Source organism: Macrotis lagotis, chromosome 4 (assembly GCF_037893015.1).
Source record: "Macrotis lagotis isolate mMagLag1 chromosome 4, bilby.v1.9.chrom.fasta, whole genome shotgun sequence".
Classification (NCBI taxonomy): Eukaryota; Metazoa; Chordata; class Mammalia; order Peramelemorphia; family Peramelidae; genus Macrotis; species Macrotis lagotis.
In genome coordinates, this window is record NC_133661.1 from 260,834,491 (window position 1) to 260,848,417 (window position 13,927).

The following is a 13,927-nucleotide window of genomic DNA, read 5'->3' on the forward strand; positions in this document are numbered from 1 at the left end:
CATCAGTGGGGGCTTTTTTATAACGCTGTTTGACATCTTGGAAAGTATTGTATAGTTCTCCAAGTAAAATACAGTCCAGTATAGCACATACAGAAGTATAACATTCTTCCTTCTCCTCTACCTGACTAGAAGAAAAAACCCCTAACCTTTGTATCACATCAACCCTTTAGCACTGTAGTTGGTTTTTGCGGGGATCAGAATTTTCAAGTGTTTTCAGGGTTGTTTATTTTTCTTTATTGTTGGTGTATAGTTCTCCTGGTCTTGCTTACTTCACTCTCTGTCAGTTCATTCTAGTTTTCCCATACTTCTCTGAAGTTATTACCTTTTTAATTTCTTTCAATGCAGTCATATACTGTGTAATGTATCATAATTTATTTAGCCATTTCTCAATCGATTGAGTTCTCTTTCACCTCCATAGTTTCTTCTTTACCACCATGAAAAGAGCTTCTATAAATATTTTTGCCTATGTGAGTCTTTTTTTTTTCTTTTTCATTGATCTCCTTGAGGGTTTAAGCCTAGTAGTGGTATCTCTGGATCAAAGAGTATGGTGACTTTTGGAGATATCAGATTGCTCTCCATAATGGTGAGACCAGTTCAAAGGCCCATCACTAATGTACTAATTATAATTAACACACTAATTGTGCTTGTTTACCCACATTTGCATTTCTCTTTTTGGTTTTCTTTGCCAATCCAGTGGCTGTGATTTATTTTATTTTTATTTGATTTACTTATTACCTTTCAGGACCACATCTGTTGATTAAAATAAGATATTCATATATTTGCTAACTGGAAAAGGAAATAATTCCTAGGCAAACTAAATAGTCATAGCCCTTAAAATATTAAGAGAGGTATTACAAAATGAGAGGCAACATATCCTGGAAGAACATACTAAAAGTTGTAAAGTACATGTCATTATGTCTGAAAGTGCTTTATAATTTGTGAAATGCTACAAGGTTTTTATTAACTTGATTTTCTTCTTGGTATTTAGAATCTGAATGAGACTTAATTTGGGTAAAAAAATAAATCTCTATGATGGAGGAAAGTATCAAGAAGACCTAAAGAATAATAATTTTTTTCAAATCAACTAATTACATTTTCTGCCCTATGCTTTTGAAAATAATACTCAAGGAATATTATTCTTCTAACCTTAATGCAAAGATTAAAAAAAATGAGAGCTAGAATTAAGGGATATTCTATGGATCTACCAATTCATGAGGACTCCCCCACAATGATTCATACATATCTTTGACTGTGTTATTCATATTCTATGTGTTAGTTTTTTAAATAAATTTTTCAGAAGTGGATATTCAAATCCAAAGTGCAAAAGATTATATGCTGAATTCTCAAATCTAGTGTATGATAATTTTTTAATTTAGTAATTACAGTCCTTACCATAAAATATTTCATCATTATTATTTAGCCTTTATTTATTAAAAGCTATTTAGTTCTCTCAAATAATATTGCAATAGTTGATTTTTTTCATGAATATGTTAATAATTATTATTTTATGAAGGATTTGTCCCTGATATAAAAATGACCAAATATGTTGCTTCTTCTTATCCACAAGTTTACTGGCATTATAGTAAAAGGGATTATTCTTTTTTGGCAGTAATTTTTTTTATAATTTGTTTAAAATTTGTGTTAATGTATTTATGGTTCTAGGAGAAGTTCATGAAGATTCATGTGTGAGTCATGGCCCAATGAGTTTGGGGGAGCTAGATTTGCAACAGATTTCAAACCTCCCTCTTCAGGCAACACAAATAAGTGAAATTAAGTTGGCAGTTGCCCCTGAAGATCTTGCTCAGGTACTCTAAAAATAACCATTAGAATTAATTTGTTTAAAAAATATTTAAACCAAGAATTAGATCATAAGAAAGGTCACCTATTGTAATAATAACAATGATAATTCTGTTTGTTGTAGCAAAAGATTTTTTTTAAAGAATCAAATTGTCATTTTTGGTGATGTCAGCCTTTTAAAATTTATTATTTTTGAATGATGAAAATTCTTATCTGTGTAGAATTATTATTTTGTGAATTCTTTAAATAAATATTGCCTGTCCATTATGAACACAAGGTAGTGAACTGCCTTCTGAGGGCCATATAAAAGGAAGGTTAGAGAAGAAGTGAACTTCTTGGTCTTCTGTTGGTTAAAAGCCTTTGTAGAAATACCCATTGTGATGGAAATGTAGTAGACACAATGTCTAAACTGCCAAAGCTCAACTGAACTAGATTGAGTTAAAAGCAACTCAGTAATAAACAATTATCCTTCTATCACTAGATTTCTTTTGTGGGTAGTTAAGTTCCTTTTACCTGCTAATCTGTTCTAGAATTAAGGCAGTGAATTCTTTGTGAAGGAGAAGGAAGGGTGCCAACAGATTCTCCATGTGGCTAGATGTCCAGTTTTTTAATAGTATCTAAAGAAAGACACATGAATTCCTTCAGCATCCCTACATTGATGTGAAAGCAGACTTGGCTCACTTTCTGAAGCTAGAGCAAGACACATCTTGCTATTTGACTCATATGAAACTTTGAGAACTTGAAAGAATCATCTTAAATGAACCTCAAAGTGCTTCAGTCATGGCACAAATCTTACTACCTCTCATCTAGCTGATAGTTTTGTTGGAAGATCAGATCTCAGTATGAGCAAAAGGAATTTCACCCTAAAGTTGGTCTATTCTACATGTTAGCTGTTCAGCAGAAGTTGAACATTGCTGGAAGGGATAAACTTCAGTATGTGTCTTAAACTCTTTTTGATCCTACAAAATTCCTGGGAAGGAATTATGGAAGCTATCAATTTCAGGTATGTGGTAGGGAGATAAAGAGAGGTAATTAATAAGAGGGTTGTGATGGGAAATAGATTTGGATTATGAAGATAGATCTAGGTAGCCTTAGGTTTAGGAGGTAGTGTGTAGAGGAAATATTACAGGAAATGAAAATTTAGAGGTACCTATACATATATATATATATATATATATATTAATATTAATAAGTGATTAGGTACATTGAATGTAAATGGTAGTTTTTGGTATATAATACTATACAAATGCAATTTGACTTTTTCTAGTAACAGTAGAAAATTATATTCACTGAACCTAATGAAATCTAGAAACAATCCTCAGACTCTAGATTTATTTCCCTTATGTTATATATAAATATAATATTATGAACATGTTGTCCCATTTTAGGTTTAGATTTTAATGTGTCTCAATCTTGTACAATAGTGTATTTCTTTATTCTTGAAAATAGCTTAAATAAAGAATTTGATATCGTTGATTATATAATTGTAAAATTTTTACTAGTACACATAACTATGCAATTTTTTTGTTTTAGTTATGCAACTATCTAATGTGTAGAATTCAATTTCTTTTTTCCTTGTTATCTAGTGAAGTACTAATAAGTAAATGACTGAAGACTGCATAATTTTAGTCAAAGTATTATCTTTAGAAACTGATGTGAAATAGCAATGTTGTGATTTTTTTTAAAATTCAGGGTGAGCAAAAACAAAATCAGGAAGTTCAACCAATTGAGCAAAAGCCAGTACAAGCCCGTGTAATACGTGTAAAGAATAAATCCGAAACTTCATTTTCACATCTCCAAGGTAAATCATATTTTTTAGTCATCTCTGTAATAGTCTATTACCAGCTCTGCTAAAGAATAAATATGTATTTAATTTTATGTGAACATGCTTTGCCATTTTTGGTTTAGACTTTATGATGTCTCAATCTTGGTCAGGAAAATATTCTTGGAAATAGCTTAAATAAAGAGTATGATGTAGTTGATTGTTTACTTGTAAAATTAAGTTACTAGGGAATATTTTAACTATGGGTTTTTTGGTCTTAATTGTGCAAGTGACCATATAAGAGACATTCTTTTTATCAGTTTGACTAGGTCATGATAGTCATCCCCTAACAGGATGAAATTTAATGAAGGTGAAAGTAAGATTTTGTTTGAGTTCAAGAGTTCAGTGCAGATATAGAACATTTTCTGTGAAAAGAATATTGTGACTTTAGTAGATGGCAAGCAGGCAGTATAGAATTTGGAATCTGTTTCTCTCCCCATATGTGTGTGTTTGAATGTACACAAACAACGTGTGTATATATGTATACATGTATATATGCATAGGCATAGTCACATATAACATATATAATATATGTAATATATTCATGTATGTATATATAAATATCTTTTTGCCCTTGTGCCTTTGTTTATATTTTCTTTAAACAGGAGTAATTCCAATGGAGGAGAGGAAAAGGAAGGGATGATCCTCTGCTGTTATGACTGATTTTCTTTTTCTTAGAGTTAACATAGTATAATATAATTGCATCAAGAGTCAAGAATTTTAGGTCTTAGGTCACTTCTCTACCATTAAGTAGTTGTTTAACTTTGAACAAATCACTTAATATCTATGCTTTAGTTTTCTTATCTGTAAAATGAGGCTTTTGATATTTATTCTGTCTACCTGATAAGTGTTGTTGCTAGAAAAGGATAATTAAATAGATATGAAAACATTTCTCAAAATATAAATGCCCTATGCAGATGAGTATTTTTTTGTTGTTTCATTATAGTAATATTCCTTACTGTTAATAACCAGGGACATATTAAATATGAAATTGAATCTTTTAGAACTGTCAATAAATACCCTTCTTTCATTATAAAAATTTTCTGGAGGTCTATTGTATTTTTTCTCCAATTAAAATTCCTCCATATCCAATCAGTTATGTATTTATTGAGTTTTAAGTGTACATAGGGTTCACTTTGTAGTATTCTAGCTACTTAAAATTGTAAATGCTGTGTCTATTATTTCACAATTTAAAGCCTTTAATTCTATTTTTATCACCTTTAGACGTCTTCTTTCTGTTTACTTTCTCTATTGGTGCTAGCAGTGAATCATATTCCTTTATTCAATAAGCATTTAAGTGCCTACTTAAGTATAACTAGACTATGGGGATACAAAGACTGTTTGCTTTTTGGGTAAAATTTGCTCACTCAGGTACAGAAAATTAATTACAAAAAAAAGTATTTAAAGAAGTTAATCTGGTTATTTCTGGATGATAGTGCTTTAGTAACTAGAAAAGGGATTCTTAACCTTTTTTTGGTGTCATGGCATTTTCTTTAACAATATAGTAAACCTATGGGTCTTTTCTCAGAATGATGTTTTGAAATGCATTAAGTTAAATTAGAAAATTGATTCATCAAAGTAAATGTTAAAAAAAATATGCAGATCCTAGATTAAGAAACCCTGAGCCAGGGAGATAAGGATAAATTTATTCATAAGCTAGTAGTTTTCAAACTTTTATGTAGTAGCACACATCTTCATATAAAAATTGTTATCATGTTTCCTCCTACCCTTTTCACAAAACAGTCTATGGTAATAATTCTTTTTAGCTCATATTTTATTCCAGTGAAATGAAGAACTTAGTTTGTCTTTTGGAATGATATACAAACATAATAAACGTAACGTAACACAAATATTTATAAAATAATAATTACTTTCTTATTAATATTGTAGATGAACTTTCTAAATGTGAAGTTCCTAAAAGCATACTGTCAATGATGATATTATTACTTATTTTCTTTTTGTCAACTGCTCTTTAAGATCAGTAGGAAACTTATTTCACATAAATAAAATATTGCAAATAGCAATAAAATTTGTTTGATAAATGAGAATTCTATATTCGTTCATTGACAAAGCATAAGATAATTGTGTCAGATGAGACTTTAAATTTGCTTTTGATTCTAACTTTCTGTTAGTTCTGACTACAAGAAAATCATTTAATTTTTCATACTCTAGGTAACCTAAGACTCTTAAGTTAAACTGAGAGAAGGTGCTTTGATAAAGAAATTCCTCCCTGGGAACTCCCTAATATCAGTGAAATCATAGGCCAAGGTCCTTTCCTTTTCTTTGTTTGTACTTGTTTCATCTATTCTTGTGAACTTTTCCCTTCAACTTGGTACATTTTTACCAGTCATAAACAAATTTTATTTTACTTAAAAGATCCAAGAAAATAAAAATATAAAAGATTTAAATTTAATTTTGGAATATTTCAGTTGATTACATGTAGCTGTTCAAGTTTTTTTCAGTTTTGTAAAAGTTTACATTGGGGAGAGTAGAGAACTAGTTTACCAAAAAGGAATGATATTAAGAACTAAAACACATATTATAATACTTCTAAATTCCACACCACAATTGTTGGAATTTATGCATTTCTTATTCAAAAATACAGGAAACAATATGACAAAAGAGGTTAACTGTGTCAAATGAGCCTCCATCAAGTGAAGGTCATCATTGCAAATTATACATACATTGGAATTCATTATGTGTTGAACTCAAATTTGGCTTTATATCAAATTTGGCTTTGGTATAAAGCAAATCCATTGCATTTGCTCTCATTTGTAGTGAAATCAGTTGTTAGGCTTGATTTTGTTAATTTTTGTTTGAAATTTACATTCACTGGAAAAAATGATGTATTTATATAGAAAATATACTAAAATACCAATAAGTTAGCTATTGCTTTGCATCTCCATACTTTTGCCCCTGTTCTAGGATCTTGAACCTCCCTTGAGGAGGAAGTGCATTGAGCTTGCATAAGTGGAATGTCATATATAGAGTATAGCAATTTAGGTCAGTTTGGTTGGAATGGAGAGTATATGAAATTGTCATTTGCTTCATTTAACATTTTAGTCTCCTGACAATCTTTTGGTATATAAGTAGAGATTCAATCACTTGACCTAGTAATAGTAATAAACTAATAATAGTTCTCATTTATATAGTATGTTTAAGTTTACAAATATTTCACATACATTCTCTTTGAGTTTTATACAAACATTGAGAGATAAAGTTTTGCAGGTATTACTATCCTTCCAATTTATAACTCAAGAGAATGTAAGTGACTCAGGGTCACATGGCTATCAATCTCTGAGCACTGGAGTTGGGATTCAAATTCAGGTTTTTTCTGATTTCAGGTTCAGACTTTTCACAGTTTTAGAGAGCCTGTAAGAAAAATTCAATACTCTGTTCCTTACCTTTTTTATTAAACTCTAACAAAACCCTGAGTTTTAGAACTGTAGAAAAGGAATTATAGAAATAACATAAAAAAAGCTTAATCAGCAGTCAAGCTAAAATAAGAAAACTAAAACAATGATCGTCTTATGTAATATTACTTAAAATTACTTATGTAATACATAATCTTACTTATACCTAGTGAAGTATTTTTTATGCCAAATAAATATCTTTTCTCAATTAAAGCTCTTTAGAAATTTAAAATACTTTTTTCACATTTCTGACCACAAGATGGCATTAGTCAATTTAAAATTGATATATCAATGCTGATTTTTTTTGAACATTGAATTTTGAACATTGAACATCGATATTTGATAATTCCATAATATCATAGAATATAAGTATCTGTTCTTTTAGCTTATAGGAGATCTTAATCTGTTTCAAAGAATTTATTTCTGGAAGGAACTTTGAATATTATCTAGTTCAATTCCCTTGTTTCACACTTGAAGAAATGGAATTCCAGGGAAGTTAAGTGATGGACTAAGATTAGAGTTTTAGATTTAGAGTTGGAAAGGATTTTAAAACCTTATATAGTCTAACAGTTTAATTTTATTGATGAGAAAATTGAGATCCAGATAAGTTAGGTGATGGATACCCAAAAAAATCATAATTCAGTGAGTGTAATGAATTACAAAGTAGTAAAAAAAATGCTTAATTTTATATAGTTCAGTTATACTTTCAATATAACTTTTAGACAACAAAGTTTTTGTATCTTCTGCTGCAAATTAATATTATTTGCCTTCTACTCAAAACTCCTGCCTACTAAATATTATTCTTTTGCAATATTTTTTTAAAGTTGACTTAAAAACTTTTCATAAAAAGAGATCTCATTTTCATTGTTGTATAACTGGGACTAATTATACTATATGGTTCAGCATATCTTGAAGCTTTGTAATTTACATGGTACATGTGATGTCAGCTTATGGCATCATGTATACAACTCTAAATATTGCAGATTTTAAATTAGTTGCATCACTTATGGTAGCTAATGAAACATCTGATTTCAAAGTATCTGCTGTTATTTTTTATGACCTTTAGATTTTGGAAGGGAAGTCCATGGCATTTTTTTCTATTATTACTATAGTAAATTACAAAACCAATGTTTTAATTCAGGTCTTTTGAATCCAAATCTAGTGTTCTTTCTATTTAGAAGAGTATTTTTCTTTGTTTCATGAACTACATAGAGAACAAGCAGATTTTCACAAGTGATATACCACATTTTTACAATTCAAATTGACAAAACTAAGTAGAGAGTATAAATCTCATTCTGTTTATTATGAAAAACATTTGATTTGCTAGAGCAGAATGCTGCCAAAAAGACCCTCTCTTGTGCAATAAAACATCTCCTGTTCACATATCACAATCATTCAAAATTCCTTGAAATATGGAACAGAACTAATCCTACTTGATGATTCTCTGTTCATAAAAATGAGAGTCATAAAAGACAAACTGAGCTGAGGGGGTGTCTAGTGGTGCTAGTCTTCCTTTGTTGATTTTTGTTTTCATAATCCTTGATATTTTTCAAACTTTTTTATTTGGACTTTATATTAATTATCTTATTTTATGAAGCAGTATATAGATGTGTTATTTTTGATATCGCATTAAATCTATACATTTGGGAGCTATTACCATATTTTTCCATATTTATTTGACCTAACCAAAAATAGCATATTTCTTACTTTATTCAGTGACTATGTCCGACAAGTGCAGTAGTTGGCATCCATAATTTTCCCAGCTCTATCTCAGAGGTGGGAGATAAGTTTTATTATCTGTCTTTTGGAATCAATATTGATCATAAGATTGTAGTTTTTCAGTAAAAGGGACCTTAATGCTTATCCAGTCTATAATTGCTTCAATTTAAAAGTTGAGGATATTGAGGCCTAGGGAAATTAAATAACTGTAACTGTATTTACTCTGAATTCAGTTATATTTTAGTGCTGTTTTCATTTATATTGTTAGAGCCGTTGGGCTATTTTATTTTCTGAATTTTACTTTCAAATTTTCCATTATATTAAATATCATGTTGATAATTTTTCACTAATTCATGTAACATAATTTTTTAAACCATTTCCTAATCCATAGATGCCCACTTTGATGGCAGGTTTATTGTTTTACTAATCACAAAAAATGTAGTATTAATAATCTTTTAGTTCATATGGGAACTTAAATCTTGTTCCTCCTTGGAGTAGATATCACTCAGAACCATTGTGTGAAAGAATATAATAATTTTCTTCCTCATAATATCAAATTGCTTCCCAGGATGATTAAATCAATTAATTAAGATGCAGCTACACCTTAATAGTACGTTAGTATGAATGCTATGTGCTCAGCAGCCCCTTTTAATGTTGTTTTTGTCTTTTATCATCTTTTCCATTTTTTTGTGAGATTTTAAATTTTGAGAGTTTTTGAAATTTATATTTTCCTTATCTTTATTGTTATTGTTGTCTCCCATTAGAATGGACAGGGGTTGTTTTAAATTTTTTCTGTGGATTCTCAGTATTTAGCATAGTGTCTGATATGTGATAAATAGGCAATTTATGCTTGTTGAATATTTAATTGTTTATAATCTGGTGTGTGTGTGTGTGTGTGTGTGTGTGTGTGTGTGTGTGTGTGTGTGTGTTTAATCAGTTTAATTTATATGTTGAATAGCAGACTTGCGCCCAAGTTCTTTGCCCCACTTTTGATTTCAGCAAAACTCTTCACTTATATATAATGCTCATTATCTCATTGTTTCCTATGAAGGCAGTTAGACCAATCAGCAGGTGTTGCAGAAGTCTTGCTGTGAGGTGATGAGGACCTGCACTAGGGTAGTGTCAGTATCAGAGAGGGTACATTTTTTTTTAGGTTTTTGCAAGGCAAATGGGGTTAAGTGGCTTGCCCAAGGCCACACAGCTAGGTAATTATTAAGTGTCTGAGACCGGATTTGAACCCAGGTACTCCTGACTCCAGGGCCGGTGCTTTATCCACTATGCCACCTAGCCGCCTGAGAGGGTACATATTTGAGAGAATTTGCAATATTACCTGTACTCAGGTCTTGGCACTGAGTTAGATAAATGAAGTGAGGATTTGGGGATAACTTTTAGGTTGTGAGCCTAAGGAACTAGGAGGATGGCTGTGCCCAACAGTGTTAGGGTTTAGAAATCAGGTGGTTGGTGATTTAGGAAGAGAGATGTTTGTTCATTTTTATACATTATGAATTTAGGATATCTTCTGTACATTCAATTTGAGGTAGCCTAAAGACAGTTGGAGATGTGAGCAGTGAAGGTCATCAGACAGATGGATAAGTAGATTTGACAAATTGTCATATAGAGATAATAATTGAATCCGAAGGAGTTTATGAAGTCACCAAGTGAAGTAGTGTTGCAGGAGAAGAAAAGAGGACCCAGGGCAGAACTTTTGGAACATCATTCACAGTTAGTGGGCATGACTTGGATGAGGATCTAGCAAAGGACACTGAAAAGGAATAGTGAGATAAGTGGGAGAGCAAGGAAGTAGCATCATTCTAAAAATTAGAGAATCAGAGAAGAGAGTGATTGATGTGGGGGGCGGTCAGAGGCTACAGAGAGTCTAAGAAGCATGAAGTTTGAGAAAAGGACTTTGTAGTTTAGAAAGTAGTTGGTAACTTTAGAAAACAATTTTAGGTGAGTGATGTGGTCAGAAGCTAGAGTGTAGAGAGTTAAGGAGAGTGAGGGGAGAGGAAGTGGAGGCATTTATTGTAGATGGCCTCAGAGAGAAATATATATGAGATATGGGCATATTTGAAAGCATAGGAAAGAAGCAAATAGACAGGGAGAGTTTGAAAATAAAATGAGAGAATGAGGATGATAGAGGGGAGGCATCTGTTGCAGGAGGTGGGATAAAATGAGATCACTTATGTAGGTAAAGGAGTTTGCCTTGGTAAGATGATTGATATATCTTTCTCCTCTGTAATTTGATATTGATGAGCATATCAGAAACATATCAGAATATTGAGTTATTGAGTTTTCAGTATAATTAATTTATTAATTATTGTCAGAGGTTGCATCTTTATGAAGAAGTTTCCCAGTAATTGTCCTTAACCAGAGTTTTTAATTGCTTAAAAAAAACCTAAACAAACCTGAAATTGATGCAAATTAAAAATTATATTTTTTACAATATTAATTTTCTTTTAATGTTATATAAGTCCCCCATTTTCTCAGCTTATTCCTTTTTCTTTTTCCTTTTTCTCACTTTTTCACTCAGGTTTCAAATCTTGCCATTTCTACTTCTACAGTCTTTCACTTCTGCTTCTACAGTATCTTTCAGATCTTCGTCCTGCATTCCCCTGGACTATTCTAATGGCCTCCCTGCCTCAAGTTTTTACCCATTTTTCTTCTTCCTCCAAAATGTTGCCAAAGTGATTTTCCTTTAAATAGTAAATTCCCTATTCCTCTAGGATAAAATATTAATTCCTCTTTCTGACTTTAAGCTATTTATAACCTGACCCCAAAATTTCTAACTGCAGATAACACTTGCCCTCATGTACACTATTATCTAACCAAATTGACTGTCTTACAGTTCTTCACACAATACACTCTGTGATTCCTTTGATTTGGTTATCTCTCAGGCCTGAAATGCACTCCTTCCTCACTTTCTGCCTTGTAAAATTCTTCACTTAAACATTATTTTCTTTTTTAAAAATTTTAAAATTAATATTCAGTTATCAATTCAGTTGTGGTAATTGTATATTTCCTTTGATTATATTCTCTTAAATTTTTCCTTTCTTTTCCTCTCCTTCCCTTTCTTTCCTTTTTATCCCCTCTTCATAATTCCTTCTTCAAGGTTAGGATTTGTTTTCTTTCTGAGTAATCCTTCCCCGAAACTACCCTTCCTTTTATTTGCTAGTTGCTCCCCTTTCTGTTACTTTCTGTGTCCTTGTTGAGTTGAATATATTTCTGTGCCAAACTCTTTTTGGGTGTATCCTATCCTCTTTTTTACCAGTTCAGATGAAAGTATACTTCAGGTGATGCCTGTTATCCCCATTTCTTTCATATTACACACACACACACACACACACACACACACACATACCCCTATGTAGACTTATATTTCCTGATAATGAGAAATAAGTTCCTCTAATCTTCCTCTCTTTTTAACCATAATGAATTTTTCCTTCCTGTTCCTTTCTTCCTTCAACAACATCAAAATCTAACAAAACCATCCCCAGGCACTCTGTCCTTTTTTGACATTCTTTATAATTCTTTTTTTTCCCAAATGTTATCTTATTTCATTTTTCAATTACATGCAAAGATCGTTCTCAACATTCATCATTTTTCTAAGCTTTTCATATTTTTCCATCTCCTTTCTTTACTTCACCCCCCTTCATGGCAGTAAGTAATCTGAGACAGGTAATAATACATTACAATTATGTTTAAAAATTTTCATATTAGTCATGTTGTGAAAGACGAATCAGAACAAAGGGGAAAAAACATAGAACAAGTTTTTTTTCTCATGTAATTTATTTTTGCATTACTACAATAGACTTGTTGTAAAAGTAAGCATAATCCCCCCTCACCCCCTTACAAAGATAGAGAAGAAACCTCAAGAAAAATAAAATGAGAAAAAAGAATGTACTTTTTTTAAGACACCGTCTACTCTTCTCTGGGATGGGTTGCATTCTTTATCAAAAAAAGAAGTTGCTTCAATATTTTTTCCCACAGTTGATATTGTTACCTGAATTTCCCTCCATCCTATTCTTCTCATCACCATTTATTCTATTCTCTCTCTCTCTCTCTCTCTCTCTCTCTCCTTCCTCCCTTCCCCTCCTTAAAAGTGTCTTATATCTGACTACCCTCTCCCATGATCATCCCTCTCTTCTATCACCTACACCCCTTCCCCTCCACTTGTTTCCATTCTCCCATTCCCTTTCTCTCCTTTCTCTTTCCCTTAGGGTAAGAAAGATTTCAATACCCTATTGAGTGTGTATGTTATTTCCTCTCTAAGCCACTTCCAATGAGAATGAAGGCTCACTCACTCACTCCCTTTACCTTCCTCCCCCTTCCACTCCATTGCAAAAGCTTTTTCTTGCCTCTAGGTTTTTGCAAGGCAAATGGGGTTAAGTGGCTTGCCCAAGGCCATACAGCTAGGTAATTATTAAGTGTCTGAGACTGGATTTGAACCCAGGTACTCCTGACTCCAAGGCCGGTGCTTTATCCACTATACCACCTAGCCGCCCCTTTTCTTGCCTCTTTTATGTAAAATATCTTAGCCCATTCTACCTCTCCTTTCCCTTTCTCCCAGTACATTCCTTTCTCTCCCATTAATTCCATCTTCATAATATATTATGCTTTCATATTCAGCTTCCTCCTGTGCCTTGTCTATATATGCTCTTTCTAACTGCTCTATTAATTGAGAAGGTTCATATGAGTTTATCAGTATCATCTTCCCATGCAGAAATACAAGCAGTTCAACATCATTTAATGTCTCGTAATTTTCTATTCCTGTCCATCCTCTCTATGCTTCACGTGAGTACTATACTTGGAGAGCAAACTTTTTGCTCTGCTATGGTCATTTCAACAGGAAAGTCTGAAAGTCTTCTATTCATTGAATGCCCATCTTTTCCTCTAAAAGACGATATTCAATTTTTCTGGGTAGTTGATTCTTGGTTGCATTCCAAATTCTTTTGCTTTCTGGAATATCATATTCTGAGTCCCGCGAACCCTTAAAATTGATGTTGCTAAATCCTGTGCAGTCTTGACTGTAGAGCCACAGTAATGATTTTTTTTTCTTTCTGGCAGCTTGTAGTATTTTCTCTTTGACTTGGGAGTTCTGGAATTTGACTATAATATTCCTAGGAGTTTTTATTTTGGAATCTCTTTCAGGAGGTGATCGGTAGATTCTATTTCTATT

The 13,927-nt window shown here is 32.0% G+C and overlaps 1 protein-coding gene across 3 annotated transcripts in view; it reads left to right on the forward strand.

Moving 5' to 3' along the window:
• The window catches only part of KIAA0586 (KIAA0586 ortholog), a 141,973-nt gene that overhangs the window by 97,018 nt on the left and 31,028 nt on the right, over positions 1 to 13,927 (forward strand). For all 3 annotated transcript variants that reach the window (XM_074235906.1, XM_074235908.1, XM_074235907.1), the window contains exons 29-30: positions 1,663 to 1,805; positions 3,490 to 3,598. In XM_074235906.1, the coding sequence (XP_074092007.1) occupies positions 1,663 to 1,805; positions 3,490 to 3,598 (252 nt within the window). The remainder of the gene's footprint in view (positions 1 to 1,662; positions 1,806 to 3,489; positions 3,599 to 13,927) is intronic.